The sequence below is a fragment of the Haliaeetus albicilla genome, chromosome 1 (assembly GCF_947461875.1).
Source record: "Haliaeetus albicilla chromosome 1, bHalAlb1.1, whole genome shotgun sequence".
Taxonomy (NCBI): Eukaryota; Metazoa; Chordata; class Aves; order Accipitriformes; family Accipitridae; genus Haliaeetus; species Haliaeetus albicilla.
The window spans coordinates 54,300,055-54,322,482 of NC_091483.1; the positions used below are offsets into that span (position 1 = coordinate 54,300,055).

Here is a 22,428-nt window from a genome sequence, read left to right on the forward strand (position 1 = left end):
TCACCTCACATCAATTCTGTCTGAGGACTGTAATCTGTAAAGTCATGAAAATATTACTTATAAAATGAAGACATTTATATAAAAATCTTTTTTACAATATAAGGGCAATAGTGGTTCTTCCTCAAAAATATTTAGCAATGTTACTGTTAAGGTGAGGTGCTAAAGACAGAGAGGTTTCAGTCACTGACTATATACAAAATTAAATACAGGCAATGCATTGACTATTATCCCATCCATTTTTCAGTCCAATCCTGACAGAATGTCTGTCATGAGCAAGACTGTAGTGTAATTTCACAGTTTGTTCAGTCTTTGAATGTGTCTCTGAGATTTAGTATCGCCAACGTGCATACCAGTATTAGCGATAAAATTGGACTGAAGTTACTGAAATTCTTTCAGTCTAAAACATGGAATGTTTTATCAGATGATGTGAACTTTTCACTATTACCTTAGGTTGGAATGTGGCTTTTTACCCTATGACTTATTCAGAACCTTGTTTCTTTGTCTAAGTGATAACTTGGCACCCAATATCTTAGTGCCTCTCCATGACTGATAAGTCAGCATAGTGCAGAAGTTGCAGTGTTGCTAGTTTTTGTGATTTTTGCTGCAGATTGAGCAATGTTGTGTATTAATAGTTTGTATATCTGTGACAGCAGCTAAGGTTTTTGATTGAGGACCTCAGCTTTCTTAAAGATAGTAAGTTTCTAGCCTTCTTGGTTGCAGAACAGTTTGGGAACATGCACTGCATGTGTACAAAGGATGTAGTATTTGGAGACAGATACGCATATTCATTGTATTTAAAAAATCCTCATGAATTGTAGAGACAGACCCATGACGTTGAACGCTTGTGGCTGACAATGCTGGTGTGTAGGCGTCTTAACCTTTCTGCTGGCTTTCACACGCATGCCATTTCTACTGAGTTAAGAGATCTATGTGGTTTTGGTTACAAAAGCTTTTCCACTGTGATTAGCTTTCCTTTTGGTCTGGTTTAAGCTTGCTTATGTTCATTTATGGCATAAACATATTCCTTTCCTCCTCATCTTAAAATTCCTTTTTGAAATACCCTCAAAAACTTCTTTCTTTTTAAATTCTGTTCTAGACATTATCAAATATGGTTCTGTGCTTAAGGCCTGTGGTGTTTGTCTTAAGTGTTTAATTGTGATTTAAAAAAAAATACACCTCTACATACTGCAGAGCTCATCAGAACTTTATTAGGAGCTGGGTGAGAGTTGGCAGAGTTGTTTGACTCCCAAGCTGTTTAAATTAAAACACAGGTTTCATGTTGCAGTCTCCATAACCTAGACTTCCATGGGACTCTTTGTCACTATTAATGTTTGCACTTGTCAAATGGAACAAAACAGAATAGGAGAGGAGGCTGTAAGCACCTAAAAAAGTAGGTCAATGGGCCAGCAGGTTATTTGGCCAGAAAAGAACAAGTGGCTTCATTGAATCATGCTGTAATTATTTTTCTCCTGTTGGCAGATTGTTCTGCTGTGCTTTAATTTCCTATGTTAATATTTGCATCTGTATTTTAACCACTTTAGAGCCTCTGTTAGATGCAGGGGAAGGAGAAACTTAAGTTTTCTAATCAAATAAGAGATAATTCTGGTGTCTTCCATAAAATCCATTAATGAATTTAAGAGTAGCATAAGCTTAGTTTTTAGATCCCAGCTTCCTTTTTAGAATTTAATATGCCTTAAAATAAAATTTTTCGGAAGTGGTACAAGTACGTTGTAGAGTGAATACATTTTATTTTAAGAACATGTCGTGGTTTAACCCCAGCCAGCAACTAAGCACCACGCAGCTGCTCACTCACCCCCCCCCCCACCCAGGGGGATGGGGGAGAAAATCAGGAAAAGAAGTAAAACTCGTGGGTTGAGATAAGAACGGTTTAATAGAACAGAAAAGAAGAAACTAATAATGATAATGATAACACTAATAAAATGACAACAGCAATAATAAAAGGATTGGAATGTACAAATGATGCGCAGGGCAATTGCTCACCACCCGCAAAAACAACTCAAAACATAGCACTGGTACCATCTACTAGGAAGACAGTTAACTCTATCCCAGCTGAAACTAGGACGGAACAGTAAGCAAGGCAGATAGAAACAGGATAAAGATGAGAGAAAAAACTGATTTCATGTAACTTAAAAATGTGGAAAGTAGCATGGTTCAAGGGAAGAAACTGTATAAATGAAATGTAATGGTGTAAAGAGGCTGGAAGTTGGTGATCACTTCTACTGGTGCTGAGGTTTTTTATGGAAGAAGAGCATTTGTGAGGTAAGTTTGGAATACATTCTTGAAAGTGTTTTTGAAGTGGGTTTTGAAAGAAGGGGTCTGTCTGAGGCAGTAGCAATAATGCAGCTGGGCAACTTTGCTAGTTGTCAGCAGCAGCATTCTACACATTCTGGAGTCCTGAGAGTGTCAATGTTGGAGACTTGAAGAGGAGAAGACATAATTGAGAAAGCCAGGAGAGGCCCAAGTAAGAGTTTCAGCAGAGAAGGTGTTTAAATAGTGGTATAAAGATGTACTTTGTAGGTAGCAAGTGGAAGTGAAGATGTAGATGATGTGGTTAATACGGAATTCAAAAATAAAAATGACAGCAAGATTAAAGATAGGCATAAAGTGATAGCTTAAAGCAGGGATGAAATTGTGTCAGAATATCCTGCTTATCAAGGAGAAGAGCTTTGAACCAAGGTGAATTTGGATAGTGAAATACTTGGGATATTTTTAATAAGCAGAATACGGCATTTATAAATTATTCTTGTTGGAATGATTACTTCTATTTTATTTAAAAAAAAAACAAATAAGTGATCATTTCAAAACTCATTGATTTTAAAACTCTCCTTTTTCATTTTTTTACAGTTCAAAATTTAATGCTTTTCTGCAGAGGAGGATACATCTAACTCGACATTGTTCTTCAAAGGAACCAGGTTTCATCCATAAACCTCACACTTTAACAAGTCCCAAAGTGTAAAAGGTAAAATTATATTCTTATAATTAATAAGGTTCCTATGGCTTTTAATCATCAACACTGAAGGGCTGAGTAGCAGTGTTAAGTAGTGTCTTTTGTTCTCTAGAACACAACTGAATTTGAATCTTAGAAACAGACATAGTCCTTGATTTCTGTAGTTTGCTTTAAATTTGACTGGTTTCATTGGAATTATTTCTGCAGTCTTATCCATTGGCACGTAGGAACGCTGAGAATGTTCAGCCTCTTGCGAATTTGGATGCAAAGACAGGAGGGTCAGACCTTGAAAAGTGAGAAGGAAATGTACTACAGGTGCATTTCCTGTAGCCTTTATGTTCTTTTAAGTATTTGTCTTGGATACCAAAACTAAGTTGCCAGTTCTGGTGTAGGATCTCTCTACTAAAACAAGTGAATGATTTTGTTGAATTCTAGAAATTGAGTGCTTTGTTAAAGTGAAATAATGACTTTTAAATTATGAGTCTGCATAACGAAGATGTCATTTATGTCACAGGTGAGAGTTTTCTGTATTTAGCTGTACATATATTTTTCTTCTGCAGATTAGGGGAATAATATATCATTTGTCCTACAGAATTTTGTATTACTCTTGATCCCTATAATCTTACATTCCAAATTTGTTTAAAAACTAACATAGGGCTAAAAGTGTAATTAGTGCATACCTGTGTTAGTGCATACTATGCAAGCTAAATGAAATCAAATTTCTAATTGGTGTCTTTATTTTAAACTTAATTCCATGCCAGCGATGGTAGTTTGCTTTTACTGCTGAGCAACTTTTCTGTTGTTGCATGCTTTTGACCAAAAGTCAAACATTTCTTCATAATTTACTTTCCTTGTGCCATTTCTGGCTGGTTTTTGAATAGTGCAACTCCATTACTTTATAAAACTTGGCCAACTAATTTGAGGAATTTAATTTGTCAGTATGGCCAGTGCAATTTTTATTTTGAAGAATTGGAGTGAAGGAATAGGTTTGCTTCCAGTGTGTCTTCAGAGCACTAGATTTTGGAGAATAAAGGCAAGACGAAGTTGGGCTGTATTAGCTGAAGAAGTAGGTAAGAGGACTCATGGGGCATTTGGGCAAAACCAAATGCACACCTTGTGATGTACCTTGAAAGAGATTGTGCTGCAGCACAGCTCTCCCACTTACTTTCCTCCTGCACTCAAGTCATGAAACTTTGTGGGGAAAAATACTAGTCTTGTGAAGCAAACCTGCATGGTATGTGGCTGTTGTAGACTCTGAGGCAGTTTGGTTGAAACATAAGCTTTCTTCCTCAGTTTCCCCATATATTAAAAAACTGGGATAAGATTTTCCTGGAACATTTTGCAGACTGTCTGGATCACGATGTTGCTGCCATATTTCTTGTGGTATTAACACTGCAAGTTCCACTGGATTTGGCACTCTCAGAAACAAACAAATCTTTCCTTCCAAGAAACTATGAGTCACTGAAGTGACTAAAACCAACTCCTTTGAAATAAATGCAATGCGTTTTTACTATGAAGTTTGTAACATAGTAAAAATTCCCAAAGATATGCAAGTTTAACTAATATAAAACTTCTTGCTGCATGCAGTTGTTCCTTAATCACTGACAATGTTACAATTTTGCTGCTCCATTTGAGCCGCCTCTGACAACTGACTTTTCTGTATCAAAGAAAAAGGTTTAATTGTATCAGTTTATGTTTGACTTTCACTAACCCCTGTAATTTTGTAATTTTGGGGTACCTAAAAGTAGGTGCTTGTTGAATTATATACTTATTTTAATTTTATATTCCTTCTCTCACTATTAATATTTCATTCACATTCTTTATTCAAAATCATGTGTGCAGCTGGAAAACCAAGAACTTCCTGCTGAAACTTTGTAGTGAATAAGTGACTGCTTTAGGAAATGGCCAGGTTAACTAACTTTCTCACAGTATGGAGATCATATTCTAATGGGTATCTTATTGTTATCATTTCACGTGTCTATTATAACAATGTGCTCAAGAAAAAAATAGAGTAAGAAATAACCTATAGCTGTAAAATACTATATCCCAAATGCTTTCTCTTTGCACAGTTTCTAAATAGAATGTATTACTACCGAGGAGTGTATTTTACATCTGTTCAATCTTCAAAATTATGAGAGTCTTTTAGGTAAACGTTAAAATAAAAATGAAAAGCTATATCTGAATTCCAAGTCAGAAAAAGGTTTGTATTGGTTTAGTCCGGACTTACTGTGGCATTTAATAAAACAATGTTCTTTTGAACTCACTGTCATGTAAAATGAGATATTAAAGTCCAGGTTGTGATGGCAGTGGAGACTGCATTAGAGAAGGTAGGAGGGTAGAGCAGGAGGTTGGGAGAGAGAGGAAGTTAAAGAGCAGCTTATAGAGCAAATTAAAACTTCAGTATGCTCTAATGAAGATCATGTTTGTTCCTCCAGAATCACATTTTGATATTTTTTCTTCTCTTATAGGCAAACGTACAAATGTCTACCACAAGACTAAAGTGTGATATGTTATGTTTTTTACCATAAGCACCCATAAAATGAGCTCCATTGCAGACAGGTATGTTAATAGATACTGAGAGTTTTGGGACAATTACTATTCAATGCTTTCTTTAATAATCTTTTTCTTATGGTTAATATATAGAGAATATTAATTTATGCAAAAAATAAAAGGAGTGAGTTTGAGGCTAATTTTGACAGCTATTTTGGTAGTTCTTAGATGTGTTGTTTAATAGTCATTGGAAATAGCAATTTTTATTCTCCTGAGATTAATCTTAAAATGTATTACTTGTTTTCAGCCATGGAACAGCACATGTGCAAGTTAAGCTGATTTTTAATGTTTACTTGAATATTTTTATTTTTTTTTTAGTACTTCAATATTTGATTAAGGAAAACAAATACATTTAAATGATTAGTGATGCTGCAGATGATAGTAAAGTGACCTGCTAACCTATTTCAAGGGAAAAGTAATAGCTGAGACATGTTTTCTACTTGAGTCCTTGAGCTGGACTTTCTTAGCAGCTTAGGTGAACATCTGTCCTTAATATTCTGTCTATTACCATTTTTGAGACTTCAGGAAATGAAACTTTCATCAAATTTACCGAAAGTTAAACCTGATTAAAATAAATAACAATAAAAGCAAAGGGTAAAACTTCTAAAATGCTTGTCTGACTTGTCAGTTCTTTTAGTAAAGTTTTGTGGCATTTCACTGACACTTAAGCCTTTTGAATATATGAATTCCATTTAAAAGCTTTATGTTTCTGTAGTAGCATACAAAATAATTTCTTCCTAACATCACTGCTTATCGTAATGTACAATTGCTTGATCATTTATCAGTTATAAATCAGAGAGATGAGGTAAGCTTTTTAGAAAGACAGTTACTTGCCCTAAGGGAAGGAAACATGAGGATAAAAAAATTAAGGGTGGACACACGGAGGTCAGCATGGACAGCACTAAATAGACTGAAAGCAGACAGAAGAAGTTAGTGAAATAAAATGTGAAAGTCCATTATACAGCAGTTTTGGAAAACAGAAGAACAGTTTTGACTTGACTTTTTAAAAAAAGGAAATGGAACAGAGGTGTTGTATAAAGTATACTGAGGCATCTTCAAAGGAAAACATGTCCTTATTTTGATATTTTAATACCTCTTTAGCAGTACATGGACAGTTGTCCAGCTGAGGAGAAGTTATGTGATATTTGGTGAGAAAGCAAATATAATGAATAATTACTGTTACTGTTTGATGTTGATATTAATACGTATCTATAAAATTATGTATGTGGATAAAGTATAGCATATTCCTCAGCTCTCTTCCATTAATAGTGCTTCAGTATTTAAGAAAAATGTGCTTTCTTACTATGTACTATGTGCTTTCTTACTAAATGTTTCCGATAATTGGAATAGAAGTTGCCAATAAGTAAAAATAAATTATATATGCCCTCTCCCATGTTTTCAAAAGGATAAGGTAATGCAAATAATCAAGAAGACAGAAAAACAAAATTAAGTGTTTGCATAGGGTTGTAAGTTCTTACTAGAAATAGTCTGAAAATCCTTTGAGTTGTGTCAGAAGTTTAAGGGTTTTTGCCTTCTCTTTAGTAACCATCCTACAAGGAGAACTTATAGCAGACTTAGTTTCAGGTTATTGATGATGGTCCTTGTGAGACATCACAGTAAAACAGTGCTTTGGTTTCTTGATGTAACAGAGATGATAAATAATGAGCTCCCACCCCATCGTGATTGGACTCCATGAGAGAAATTTTGCACTCCAACATTTATTTCTGTTTGTTTCTTTCAGAAATGATGGAAGCATTTTTGATGGGCTGGTGGAAGAAGATGACAAAGATAAAGCAAAAAGGTAAGTTTTTAAGTTATTTAAAGCTAAGAAATGTCCTGTGCTTGTACACTTAAACTTACTAGGGTCATTTCTAAACAATAAAAATGTGATTCTTTTATAAATAACCATATTACTCAGCAGCATTTCTTTTACTGTTATTCTTCAGATATGTTGTGTATTTATAACTGTGGTTCAATTATTTGTATTTTTGTAAAAGGGTGCTTTATTCCAAAGGCTTAGCTTCACACCTCTGTGAGAAGGAGGAAGCCACTCTTCAAAAATGCTGTCTGAGATATACAGTAGGTGTTTTTGTGACAGTTCTCACAGCAGAAATTCTTAAGGGGCTGTTTGCATCGGGAACCTGCCAGTAGTATGCAGCTTATTATAAGAAAGTTTATATAAAAGTTGTTATAAAAGATTTTCTACTTTGTTTTTCAGAGTGTCTAGAAACAAGTCTGAAAAGAAACGGCGAGATCAGTTTAATGTACTTATCAAAGAGCTGGGTTCCATGCTTCCAGGTAATGCTCGGAAGATGGATAAATCCACTGTACTGCAGAAGAGCATTGACTTTTTACGGAAGCACAAAGGTAATTATTTGTAACAATAAAAAAATATTTGTGAATTCTTAATTTTTTAAACAATATTCACTTAGTACATAAAACATTAACCATTTTGCAGCTCCTTTAAGGAAATTGTCAAAAAAATGTAAAGAGCTCCTGAGGAAAGACATTCTTACAATAATAATTTAGGTAGCAGAGATATAACTATGTTTTTGCTAATATTTTGCAAAAGCCAGTACTAATTTTTTTTTTTGTCCCATAGTTGTCAAAGAAGTCTTTTTCATAAAGAGAAGCATTTATTTTTTAAATAACCTTGAAGTTTTTAGTTCTGGACCAACGGAGACCTTTAGAATATAGTTGCTTCATAAGGCACAAGTTGTCAAAGTTTTGCTTCAGAGGAAAACTGCCAATTCGTTTCCGTGGAAGTACTTGCTGGAAGTACTTATTTTGATATTTAGATAAGACTGGTTTGAACTGGTTTGTCCCTCCAAGGTCCACGTAAAGCAAGATAAATCACTGAAAAAGCTAGTCCAAGGGAAGTTGATGCTCCTGCTCTTCGTGTCGGGTATCTACACAACTGGCTGCTTTAACGAAGATGATAAGACAATGGGGCATTGTGGTCTCTAGCCAGTGTTAATGGGTGACATGCAGTGGGCATACAGACCAGGAGCATGGGCATTTTCTTTTTTCCTTTTAGCTGGAAAAAAACCCCAGAAAATCTACAAATACTTTTAGCTGAACTTTCTAATTTTCAAGACCTACCCACTGATATATAAGCCAATGAGTGTGTGTTTGTCATTTTGTAAACCGTCATGTGAAATGTCAAAACAATGAATGTCTTTGAACATCCTTGCTATGTTTTGTTTCTCTGGTTGTTTGCATCAGCTGATGGTGGGATATACCCAGATATGTTGTACTGAAGTTCATTACAGTTATTTCTGTCACAAAAAAATTCTTCCACCAAGCGTACACTTATTTATGGCTGTTTGATATTTATGTACATAAAAAAATGCCTGTTCCTGCTCCTACACTTGTTCTTAATATGGCACCTTGCGGTTCATGCTGCCAAAAACAAGATTAAAATTCAGGAAAATGAACTCTTTTGCTAGTTAACCCAGTTCCCCGAGTAATTTCTGGGCATGCATACTAACTAGAAAGCAGTAGGGACAAAAGAAGCAGCTATAAGGTTATAAAATAAAATAAGTAAAGTTGTGGAGTGGATGAATAGGTATGTATTTATAAACAGTATGTGTGTCAATTTAAGGTATTTTAAGGTCTGATAAATATTTTTCCATGCCCTAGCGTGTCTCTTCCGTTAGTGTTATGGTTCAAGTGCACTAGATGTGTACTGAATAGTGCCATTAAAAGGGTAAACATAACAATTAAAATGGAAAGGGAGAGGGGAATAATTTGTGTCAGAATTCATAGATTTGGGGTTTTTTTGCCAATTAAATATTTATTATGCTGTTTTAATTCTCTGAGACACATTTGTCTCAAAAAGAAAAGCGGTATGAAGGCTCCTTTTCTGTAAAAGTTCTGCAGATTCTGAGGCCTTTGTGAAAATTGGTTCTGTTCCAAAATCACTTTATCTTGTATTGATGATTCTTATCATAAAATATAGAGTGTAGAATGAACACGTGTCAGCCAGTCAGCAGCACCAGACATACTTTTTTCTTCAAAGTGCTTTCTGAGATTATTTTTTTAAATTATTTTTTTTATTTTATTTTTTTAGGATAAAGCGGGGAAAGCAGCTCTGGAGATGGATGCTTTTTAGGGCATGGTGCTTTTTTCCTTCAGCTGGTGGGGCAGAGTGCAGCTTTGTGTGACTGCACATATCATATTAAGGTCTCTAAGGCTCTGGCTGCCAGCGCTTACTAGCACTGCTCTGCACTGGTTTACATGAAAGTATTTTGGACAAAACGTTGGCAAAGGTCAGAAGCATATTTTGTCTCCTGAGGTGCTTGGATCTGTTACAATAAAGCAGAGTGACCCTAGCAATAAATGAACTGTTCAGCACTGATTAGCTGCTTTATTGTTGAAAATCCTACTGTGTTCAGCCACCAGGTTTGGATTAACTGCATTGCTTCTGGTTCTTTCTGGACCATTTCCACATTGGCCAGGCTTGGTACTCTGGCAGCAGCTCCAGATGAACTATCTGAGCTGGTTATTGGCCAGTGTGGATTCTGTTTCTCATTGGGAAAAAACAGCAGGCTAAACACACTGAAATTATATTACTGAGAGCTTCTCCTTGGCTACCTAATACTGCCTACCATCTTCCTTTGAATTTGTAAACAAGAAATTTTTGAAAATGATGAAATACTGAAGAATTTTGTTGCTTATAATTACAACCAGCAGACTGATAGTCATACAACCCACAGATAAATGCTACAGATCTTGGCCCAGCTGGCAGTTTTTTTGAGGATGCTCAGTGCTGATGCAGAGTTGCTTCAGATCCAGGATTTGAAGACTGGAGTTTAATGTGCAAGTTTGGTTATGCTTCTCTGTCTGGTATTTAGCTCAGGAACGTGACCTCAGTGCCATTTATCTTTGAATACAACCTTCTGCCAAAATTTTTAGGCATTTCTCTGAAGTTACCAAGTGAAACAAGTTCTTTCCATGTTACTTTGGCTCTGTTTTCCAATATCATACTTGCTGTTCTAATGATGGGAAATGTAAAAGAACACCTGTGTTTGTGATAAGACAATTCAGAATGGTTTGTTAAAGGCATGAACTTCAGCTTTTATTTAGTATAAATCCTTTCTACTGCAGAAGCCAGAGTGACTTATTTCTGTGTCCTTTGACTTACCCCTCAGTGTTCAATACATTTGTTCTGACTGAAAAGTTGGATTTGGGGTTATACTTAGGTTATCCTTATTCTCCAGCCCACTCTTGCTGCTTTGTGATGCCATTTCAAAACAGATAGCAAAAGCCTGATCAATTTATGTCTTTTGTGAGATCTGATCATTGGAAATTGTGGTCCATCTTATTTGTTGATTTTTTTTTTTTTCCCATCTCCTTGCAGCTCTCCACTTCTTACCAGTTTCTTGCATGACATTGCTGTTGTTTACTCTTCTTTTAGTTAAGTCTAAATCTCTTTTGTAAAGTTTTCCCCCTTCAGTCTGGGAACCAAAATTCTGAACTGTTCCAGCCCTTTGCATATTTAACTCAGTTCTGGGTTTTCTGTGCTCTTTGAGCCATCTGAACTAACAAACTAGCTTACGGCCTTTGTACAGACTTGTCCTTTAGAAAGCAAAAGCCTTAAAGACATGGTTTGGTTCTTTCGATTTGTCTAAAATACTTGATTCACAATTACTTGTTCAAGGTTGTTCTTACAACCAGTACTTCTGTAATGCCTTTGTTACTCATGAAAACTGAAGTACTACGCTGTCTTGCTTCTTGTTGTTTCAGTTATCAGTTGATAAGGAAGCATCAGCTTTCAGAACCTGGGGTCTGGTTTTGCTTAGCTGTTGTTTCTCTCACCTCTGTATTGGAAGTTAATCTGTGTATTTCTCTTAAGTCCTACAGGAATCTCTGTTCAGAATTTGTCTCTGTGTACAAAATCAGACAGTAATTTTGCAGTGGAGTCTGTCATATAGCTCTTAACAGTCTTTGTTGAAAAACTACTCTTTTTTTACTATAACCTTATTTCTCTACAGAAAAGAGTGGGAAGAAGAGACAGTGACAATTTTTAGTGCAAAGGTTAGAATGACCAGGATTGGCCAAGATACTTGAGGATCAGGTGTTTTAATGACCTAAACTGATCAGGAATTTTGGCTTTCTAAATCTTTGAAAACAACACTCTCAATAAAACATTTTATTATAATTTCAGAGGAAAGAGTATTTTTCCATTGTCAAAATGTATTACTTACTGTCATTAACTTCAGCATTACCTTGAAGTCTGGCAGGACTGTAGCACAAACTGGTAGAAGGAAAGAGAAGACAAATCTAATTATGAAATAGAGGAGAAGACATTTTCTTTTTAAGGAATAATATCTATATGTAATGAGTGAAAAACAGAGGGGACTAGAGAACCTTCTGCTATTTCCTACTGTGTATACGTAGCTTAGTGGGAAAATAACGGCTTTTGAAAGTATAAATCTTTATATTGTATATATGTTTGATTGTAGAAATTACTGCACAATCAGATGCCAGTGAGATTCGACAGGACTGGAAACCGACATTCCTTAGTAATGAAGAGTTCACACAGTTAATGTTGGAGGTATATTATTTCTGTTTTTTCTGGGAGTTGAATATTTCCTCAGTGGTAGTCATTCCATGATGAAGTTTTTCAGTTTGATGACATAACTTTTTATTTTCATATTTTAATTGTAACTATACGTTTTCATTAAGATAAACAGCCAAAATCCCTATGTATGCAGTGTAACGCAAACCAGTTTTTTCTTCTAACTGCATTTTCAGTTATGTAAAACATTACAATAGAGCAAGTCCACAAATGAACATATTTACTGTCAAAGTAAAGTGGATATTTTAAATTATCAATGTAAGGAAGGTACTAGTTAAAGTTATGCATAAATTAAAATCTTAATTATAAAAAAGGCTCAACACATCCATGTAATGTGAGCAATAAAGTGTTTCATTTCTCTGCTTAATACACTTTACGAAAATGGTGTGTAAGCGTTACTTTGCTAAAGAAGATTATGTGAATAGTTGGATTACTACTAGAAATAAGCTTTCAGTATAAGCTATCATTTCCTTGGAAATCAGGATAAGTCATTTGTATCTTGTTAGTGAAACAATTTCTAATATTAGTTAAATGAAAAATATTAAAGTAAATGAACAAGCACTTTTTATTTTCATTCCATAGTTAAACCTTTTCTTTGAGGCATGGATTTAAAAAGTAAAAAGTTCTGATTTTCTGTATTTAAAAAAAAAAATAATAAAAAATCCTCTGGGGTGAATTTGCATATTTTTTCCAACAAGTTAGTGAAGTAGTTGCTTCTGTTTTTCAAGCTTTTTTGTAGCTGTTTTTGGTGTTTCTCAAGTCCTCTTACAAAATACGTGTCTGCAACTAGTGACTGTAAACCTAGAACAATATGATATAACAACTTTTTTCAAAGATGTGAGCCTTAAAATTTCCTATTTAGAAATACAGTTCTGTCATGCTTTCATGTTTGGTAGCATTCAACTAAAAGATAGTTGTGTTATGTTCAGTGGAAATAAGTTTGAGTTAAGTAGAAGATAAGGCAATCAGAACTATCTCACAGTTTTAAAGTCTCAATAAAATCTTGCTACAAGTTTCTTTTATTGAGATTGGGAATATTGAGATTTTAAATACCAAAATTTATTGATTTCACCACCTCTTTTATTTGTTCTTCTCTTAGTTTTTCCATGTCTTCTTGCTTTTGTGTCTAGCTTATTTTTCTGAGTTTTCTGATGTTTAAAATTATGATGGAATTAAAAATAACAGGCAGGCAGAGTGGGAGATGGGGGGAAACAGTGGCTAGCTGTGTATGGACTTGCTTCTGAAACCACAGATTATTTAAGAACAGAACAGTATGGGAATTGTAATGCTTGTAGTGTAAAAGCAACACTAAGAAGTTTTAGTAGTGAAAGGCATTCTCATTTTTATAATCAACTAAACGAAAATTGGTCTAAATTATTTTCCATGTTGAATATAGCTTAACATTTTTAATATTCTCTGTTTCTTTTTATTTAACTGCCCATTATGTTTAATTTCAGGCTCTTGATGGTTTTTTTTTAGCAATTATGACAGATGGAAATATAATATATGTGTCTGAAAGTATAACTCCCTTACTTGAACATTTGCCAGTAAGTACAAATTGCTTTCAGTAACAGATCAGTTTGTCTATGGATGGTGTTCTGCTATGAGTACTAATTAATCATTAGCCTTTTCAGCATTATAGAACAGATATATTCTTTGTTTTAATACTTCTGCTTTTTCTTTAGCACAACTCCTTCCTACTGGTCTGTCTCCTATATTAAACATTTCCTTTGGAAATACAGAATGCAGTCAGCACTCTGATAAGCAGGATTATGAAGTGTCAGACTAGCATCAGTTTCTCTTCAACGCAACTGAAATAACACAGTTGACTGCAGGAGACCCTTTCGAGTTCACACCTATCACAGCCTCTGCATGAGTCACAAGAGTATTGCTAAGGAGCTATATCCTTGTAATTTTTTTAAACTACTTTTTTACTCCTTTCTTGCCAAAGAACTCTTATAAGAAGTACATTACTGCTGGTTCTGCTTTTTAAGCTAGGTATATACTTTGGGTTTTACCACATTCATTCATCCTTAATCTTGGTGGTATTGCTCACTGGTAAATTTTAACATTCTGGTTTTTAAAGTTACTTGTGAATAATGTTATTCTGAAATGAGGCAAATTAGTACTCAAAAGTGCAAACAATTGATGAGTGAAACAGTTTTTTTTCTAGAAGAGACAGACAAGTTATTGTTGAAAGCTAGTCATCTTACTGTGATAAGAGTATTTTGTAAAACTTGGAGTGGCATATTTAAAAAATGATTCTGCAAAACACAAATTCCCCTAAGGTATGCATGGTGTCAGCCTGAGAATTTTGAAAAATGTACAGGTAATTGTGATTTTTTAAAATTTTTTTTTTTTAAGAGTATAATTTCCCAAGTTCTCAGAGGCACATTTTTTTTTTGCTTTTAGGTGTGTTTATATATTCTAAACATACATTCTGTGATCCCTCTTTTCTGAATACTTAATCAAATGCATTTATGCATATGATCAGTTGTTTAGTTGTTCAATTTTATTGCATTCATCTCTGTTGTTCCCAGTTTTGTTTACATAGTTGCAGAACTAATAATATGTATTCATAAAATCAATTGCAACTGGATATATTTATTGGTAACATAATAAACTATATGCTGTAGGGAGGGGCTGTCTTTTGTTCCAAGGTATCATTTCAATGTATTGGATGCCACCGACAGGTTACAGTGCCATAGAACAACACCCTATAATTTCTAATTAAAATGCTTTAATATAATTTCTAATTAAATTGTTGCATCCCAGGGAGGTTAATACAAGCTCCATTGTACCTCAACGTGTATGTATATCTGCTGCATTCATGGTGTTTTTCATTAAATGGTTTGCAGTGTCAAAATTAAGACAGATCAAAGTGAGATTTTTTCCTTGCAAAATGTTCATGTGTATTCCAGCAGGTGGCTTTGTTGAGTCGGTAATGTTCTTCTGAAGTGTGAAATTGTTTTACATTAGAGTAGCAGGCTTTGTGACATTGTATGTCTTGCATTAGTTTAATGCTTATTAAATCTTTTTCTTTCAGTCTGATCTTGTGGATCAGAGTGTATTTAATTTTATCCCAGAGGGGGAACATTCAGAAATTTATAAAATATTGTCTACTCATCTGCTGGAAAGTGATTCATTGACACCAGAATACTTAAAATGTAAGTAGTTATTGCGGGTTAACCCTGGTAGGCAACTAAGCACCACACAGCTGCTTGCTCACTCCCCTCAGTGGGATGGGGAAGAATCAGAAGGGTAAAAGTGAGAAAACTTGTGGGTTGAGATAAAGACGGTTTAATAGATAAAGCAAAACCGTGTGCACAAGCAAAGTGAAATAAGGAATTAATTTGCTATTTCCTATTGGCAGGCAGGTGTTTAGCCATTTAAAGGAAAGCAGGGCTTCATCATGTGTAATGGTTACTTGGGAAGACAAATGCCATAAGCACAAATGTCTCCCCCTTCCTCCTCCTTTCCCCAGCTTTTATTGCCGAGCACAATGTTGTATGGAATGGGATATGCCTTAGGTCAACTGTCCCAGCTGTGTCCCCTCCCAGCTTCTTGTGCACCACAAGCCTACTCACTGGTGGGGCAGCATGAGAAGCAGAAAAGGCTTTGCACTATGTAAGCATTGCTCACCAATAGCTAAAACATAGAATCATAGAATCATTTAGGTTGGACTGTGTTATCAATGCTGTTCCAAATCCAAAACACAGCACCATATGAGCTGCTATGAAGAAAATTTAAGTCTATCCCAGGTGAAACCAGTACAGTAGTTGTATTAAAAATAATCTGCTTTGTATCACATGTAATCAGTTCCTTTCTTCCAGTGTTATTTAAGCAGAAACATATGGGTGACCTCTGAAGAACAGAAGCACTTTTTTGTGTTCCCCCCCCCGCCTGAAGAGTAAAATTTTGAGCGTTGCATTGCATTTCGCTCTATGACTTACCCACGTATTAGAAATGTTCATCTTGTTTATACAGCTTCCATTTAGACAGTTGTAGCAGTTGGCAAGAATAAAACCGTAGCAGCCTAATGGGTTTTGGAAGTGCATACTTTATTAAGTTTAGAGCAGCTGCTTCTTTAAAATAGCTCTAGTTTTCAGGGGTTTTCTATGTCATTAGCATTCAAGCCCTTCATGCATGAATTCTAAAGGAGTTGTTTTCTTTAGGTTAGTTAATATTGCGCTGGTTAAAAGCAGAGGCTGTAGCCATTTGCAATCACAACACTTACAGTATCTCAATAAGTATGCAGCTTAATTATTCCTGCTTTCCATTTCATGTTGCCTGTGCGCTTCATCAAGCATGTAGGCTATTAATTTGTTTATTCTTTTCTCAGCAAAGAATCAACTAGAATTCTGTTGCCATATGCTGCGAGGAACAATAGATCCAAAAGAGCAACCTACATACGAATATGTAAAGTTTATAGGAAATTTCAAGTGTTTGAATAACGGTAAGTAATTTCAGCGATATTAGAGTGGAATACTTAGGCAACTTCACAACTAAACAGGCTTGGGACCATTGTACAGCACTTGATGGTGGACTAAAATCTCTCTTTCAAAAGAAGAGCTTGAAGCAGAGTTATATTACTTCTATATTGTTTTAATGAAAAAGAATTAAAACTGCCTATCAGGTATTACAGCTCCGCGCGTTTGAATTCAAAATGTAGTAATTCTGCTTAATGCTTTCAATTAAAGAAACTAGTATGTTGTAAAATATTTTTAAAAGAATCTAAGAGAAATTTAAGCAAACACTTTAAAATAAAGAGCCTGAATTTAGTTAAGCATAATCCATACTTTAGAAGGTGACTAAGTAACTTGAAGATCAGTGGTACTGAGTACCTGCAGTTCTCATTATGCGGTGAACTGGGAAGTAAAATGTTGGTTTCTCCGTCATTTCAATTCTGTGCCTTCACTGACAGGAGTTACCACTCAGATAAGTGGATCGGCCAGTACAGTTTTCTGCACTGAGTTCCCTCTCCCTTCCATTGAAGTTATTTTTATTAGTTATGTACTAATATTATTCCCCTGTACTACATCTCTAATCTGTTTGGCCAGCCTGTGCTGACTAATTACTTGAGAGGCATGTTTATTTGGTCAGCCAAATAAATGGGTTGTGCATTGTGGTCAGTAGTAGATCTTCATAAAGATCACCCCCCAAAATATTATCAAAAACATATTTTGTAAATAAACCTATGGGGTTTTGTGTGATAGCAGTATTTTTCTCACAAAATGGGGAGAGGTTGAGTCTTAGTGCCAAATGCAGGTATGTACTATTATAGGAAAGACAAGAAACAAGCCTGAAAAGGCCAAATATGGTGCCAGTCTTGGAAAGAGGAGGAGTTGGGAAACTGCAGACCGATTGGTTGCAATTCAATATTGAGAAATATTCCAGAACAAATAACTAAACTATATTTGAGCTTCAGGAAGCTAGCAGGGAATTGAATAGCAACCATTGTGGATTTTTCAGGTAGAAATAGCATCAAATCAATTCAGTTTCCTCTACCAAAGAGTAATACACTGTGTGGATAAGAGGACGAAGCGCAAATAAATGATGGACTTTATTAATATGCTTTTGACAGTTATCATGTTCTGTTCTCACAAACATGTAAGGCTAGCACATGTTAATTGAAATTGCTGGAGAGTAGCTGCAGAAACTAGTTGGAAAGGTTACTAATGTTCACCATCAAAATGAAGTTTTAATGGACTTCTGGATTTGATCAGTATTTTCATTAATGTTATCAATAATGGAACGTAGTTTGCAGTCATGAAATGATGCGAGAACACTAAAAACAAGATAAGAATTCAGCCCCTATTTTAGAAAATAAATTATTTTGGGGGAAAAAAGCATACAAATTGACTAAGAACAAAACAAACTATATTAACAGAGGAAAAGGTTACAGTCAGCTAGATAGTAGTCCTTTAGAAAAAGGAGTTACTGTGGAATGTAAACTGAACATGACCAAATCACCATGATCAATCACCAAATTGTGAAAATACAAAAGCCTTTCTAAAATATAGTCTAAGCCACATGAAATAATCCCATTGCAATTCTTAGCACCCATATGTCCTCATCCAGTTTTTGACACTATTTGTCTGGAGTAAGTAAAGCAGCTGGAGAGACTTCAGACTTGAGCAATGAAAGCAATCAGAAATTCAAAAATATAACTTACAAGGCAAGATAAACTCTGAAGATCAAAGGAGAAGGGATAAGATAAAGAGGAAGGAAATTACCCATTTTCTTTCTGATGGGAAGAGCAAGGAGCTGTAAGCTTAAATTGCATGAAGAAACTTCAGTAGAAGTTCTAATCTAGAGCTGAACTAAAACCAGTTAGGCTTGGAAGGGCCTGACAGCATTTTGGAGTCACCATCATTAGAGCTTAGTAAAGATAAACTAAATTGCTGTCTGCTGGAAATGAAAGATAAGGTTAATCTGTTTTGAGGTATAGTCCATCCTTTGCCCCCTTATGATTCCATCCATCTCTGTGATTCAGTAAGTGGAATTGGTTTGTTCTCAGCTCGGTGTCCTGATTCTTTCACATACATAATTGTTGTGCCTTTGATTGTTCTGTTACTCAGTGTGCCTTCAGCTTGTGTCGTCTGAATGTGATGGAAGCCTAGAAAAGAAATACTTACCTTAGAGTTCAAAAGAAAAAGTTAGCGAAACCTGATACAAAAGAGAAATTTTAAAGATTTTTTTGAAGAAGGTGTATTCCAGTCATTTTTAGTAGTTACCAAGAAGGATTAGAATTGTTATTAGTTTCTTAAAACTGCTTTGTTAAATAATATCATATTAAGTGTAATTTTAGTTCTTTGAGAAAGTTACTTCATGGTTGTGTTCCCATTACTACTGTACAACTACTATTCCTGTGCATAATGTGTATATAATATACGTAGCATTTTTGTAATACATGTTAAAGTATAAGCAAACCACATTAGATAAATATTGGGCCATTTGTCTTGTGCTTTTACTGCCATTTTTCTCCATGCTTATATTGTAATCTGTGTTGACCTCTTCTCCTCGATCTTCCCTCAGTTCCCAACTCAGCGCACAATGGGTTTGAAGGAACTATTCAGCGATCGCACCGGCCTTCATATGAAGACAAAGTTTGCTTTGTAGCCACAGTTAGATTAGCTACACCCCAGTTTATCAAGGTATGTACAAATGAAATCACTTTTGATCATTTTAAAATGTACTCTGAACAGGAAAACTTCAGAGAGAATGCACACAGCATTTCAAATATTATTAATGAAAACCGTAAGGAATTTTATTATATGAAACTGAAAGTGTCTGTTTTTCTTACTTCACACACAAATAAATTAAATGTTATGCAGAGCATCAAATGAAGTTGTTACAGTGAATGCCACTTCTAAATAGTCATATGAAATAGTAATATGCAAGAAATTAATTTAGAAGAAGTCCACAGGAATATAATTGAGCAAGTTTAACTTAAACAAAATGAAAGATAACATCAAGATTCCACTTTCATTGGAGAAATTAATAGTTTTACTTGAAACTTGGATGTGAATTTCATGTTGCTGATGGTTTTGCTGTAGTTTGATACAGAAGCAAATCTGGTGGGGCTTAATGAAAGCTAACATTACTTGTCAGTAACTGAGTGTTGGGTTTGCTGTAATAGAACTCTTGTTTTGTTTCAGTACTGTTACTCAGTAACTCGGTTGTTTAAAGAGAACATTTTGCTTAACTGCTAATGTACAATGAAGCTATCTTTCCAAGTTTAGAACTGGATGTGTGTGAAGTTTGTGGTTTACCAAGTATAATCCTGTTCCTCACCAAAATCAGTCAAAATAAATACTCAGGATACAGTACAGGAAAGTCTGTGATTGTGATTCAGATTATATGTTTTATACAAATATATTAATCAAAGTACAGGATAGTCTACTAGCTAACATTTGTTCTTGCAATTCAGTTGTAAAGAAATGCCGTGAAACGTATACGGCACATGGTTAAGCTGCTGTCTGTCATGCAGAACTCTTTGAATATTTAAATATTCTGCCTGTAGGTTGAATGCACTGGTGTCTTAAGCTGAATATTGTTGGTGGTAGCCTCTGAGGACATGGTCTATATACTTGGCACTTTGAAAGTGTAGTAGGGAGCCTGTGGACAAATGGTATAAACTACTTCAGTTCTGTCAGGTTGAATAGGAATTGGATCTCTCCAGACTGCATGCCAGAGAGAGTTTGTTGTTTATTTCTCTTGGATCTCTCCAGACTGCATGCCAGAGAGAGTTTGTTGATTATTTCTCCTGAAACATGGAAATCATTCATCTGACACTTTTCTTCCCATGCGGGTCTAAATAATGTTCTTGCTGTTATGCCGGTGGTTGGTAGAGATGTTAAATGTGTGATTTTTGCTTCATGAAATACTTGGGGGAAAAAAGACCAACCCAGCAGGATTTGCAAATATTTTTGTCTTTTAAAGTCTGACAGGTTAGAATGTACTATAGTAAAACTTCTGTGTTTCCTACTTCTGGAACAAGACATTTGGAAGTTGAGGAACATCCATTTATGATCATTCAGGTCTCAGTCTCCTGAGGGCGAAAGCCTTACAGGTTATACTCTGGCCAAAGTTTCATTCCTCTACCTGAACTTGAGCCCCTAGTGCCTAAGTAAGCTTTCATGTTACAGAGGTTTTAACATCCTCTCAAGGGTTTTGACTAGTGCTGTTCGTCTGGGAGCTCTTCTTGTGAAGACTTTTAACCTGACGATACTTGTTTATATTCTTTTGATAACTTCTGTTGTTATTGAGTCTAGCAAATAAGTGTTATATCAGGAACTTTACCAGCCCAGTAACTTTACTAACAGATGTGTGATGCAGCCAGTAATAAGATGTATATTTTAGTACTGGATTGCCTTATTTAAGGTAGAACCTGCCTGCTCATCTGCCACTTTTTCTCTTTATTTCAGATGGTATATGGTTCTGGATTTTTTTTTTAACCTAGAATGTAATTTCTCAAGGATATACAGTGCTTTTGAAGAAAGCCATAGTATTTATGAGAATAAACTCTGAAAGTTCAAGGTTTTATTTTCTGTATATGACCCACCACTTTTGTAACAAAATATGCCACAAATTTTGCCCCCCAGTGAAGGATTTGGCTCTACGCATTCTTTAAAACATTTGTCTTGCATTTTGACTGGTAAATGATTGAATCCTATCAAGGTGACAAGATTAATCCACCCAAATGTATTCTACCAGAATACTTTTTGTTACAAATGAAAGTCCTTTCTTTTCTAGATGCCTTGTTGACAACTTCAACAAGATGCCTTGTTGAACAAGATAGCTTCTATCCAGGGGTATTTTACAGTGGAATATCTGCAAATATTAATATAAATGCATTGAGTAATCAGATACTAACCTGCTGTGAGCTCCTCTCTAACAATGATGTTTTTACTGTGATTTTACTGCCTGCACTTGAAGTTATTTTTACTTTTGTTTTGACTTGTGCCAAAATAATTACATTAAAAGAAACAACAAATCAAAAGCATAGCTCAGGGCTATACACTTACTCTGTCATTTCTTTTATTTTGCTATGAGTGGTGCTTTATTAAATGCTGTAATCTTAGGAAATTAGATGAGCTTTGGGTTTTAGGGGTAGTTTTCAGTTTTGGAGGTTAAGTCTTGCTAACTGGAAGTCACACCAAGAGTCATAAATTTGTGCCCAGAGTGATTTTGTTCATTACCTCTGTCATACTTTCTAGTCACTGTCTTTAGATTTTACACTGATGCAGGTGAGGAAAGAACATTACCTAGATATGTTCACTTTTTTCTTTCATAGAAAGAAAACTTAGAAATATCTATCTAAAGAACTGCAAAATATCCACTTAAACTCTCTGTATTATAACCTGAAAGTATGAAAAGAAGGTGGTCCCTTTGTAGGAACAACAGTTAGTCTTCTACAGTATTTTTCCACAGGACTATTTTAGTTACAGATGTTTGCAGAGCAGCAGTGTGCTCATCTGTCCACGTGTGTCATGAATACAATGTCAGTGCAGCAGCGGCTTCCATATTGTAGTCTTTAGGAAAGTGTTGTGGTATCCAATCATCAATAGATTCTACTGTGTTCCTGGCAATGGGAATACTATTGCAAGCTCCTACAAGTGTGACAAATGTGCAGGTGTCCAGAAAAGAAAGATTTACTGATCTCTAATTTTATTGTCATTCTTGAGGGGTGTATTTGTATGTATGCATGTATTCCATCATCCATCTTCCTTCTTGTAAGGCAGTACTAGAGGAGTTTGCAAAAGAAACAACTGGCTTGGGGTACTTAGCTCCGTCACTGTCTCAGCATGAGGCACAGTACTTG

General features: G+C 35.2%; 1 protein-coding gene across 19 annotated transcripts in view; it reads left to right on the forward strand.

The window, feature by feature from the left end:
• Positions 1 to 22,428, forward strand: part of CLOCK (clock circadian regulator) — a 66,621-nt gene that overhangs the window by 27,174 nt on the left and 17,019 nt on the right. For 18 of the 19 annotated variants that reach the window (XR_011325872.1, XM_069790004.1, XM_069789952.1 and 15 more), the window contains 9 exons: positions 2,866 to 2,980; positions 5,437 to 5,527; positions 7,260 to 7,319; positions 7,737 to 7,885; positions 11,986 to 12,077; positions 13,559 to 13,648; positions 15,148 to 15,268; positions 16,444 to 16,557; positions 19,140 to 19,258. Coding sequence is in view for 18 of the 19 variants with exons in the window: in XM_069790004.1 (XP_069646105.1) it covers positions 5,481 to 5,527; positions 7,260 to 7,319; positions 7,737 to 7,885; positions 11,986 to 12,077; positions 13,559 to 13,648; positions 15,148 to 15,268; positions 16,444 to 16,557; positions 19,140 to 19,258 (792 nt within the window). In the remaining variant the exon portion in view is untranslated. Of the gene's footprint in view, positions 1 to 2,865; positions 2,981 to 5,436; positions 5,528 to 7,259; positions 7,320 to 7,736; positions 7,886 to 11,985; positions 12,078 to 13,558; positions 13,649 to 15,147; positions 15,269 to 16,443; positions 16,558 to 19,139; positions 19,259 to 22,428 lie in introns of those variants that run through there. The other variant, XM_069790012.1, reaches the window with a different exon arrangement.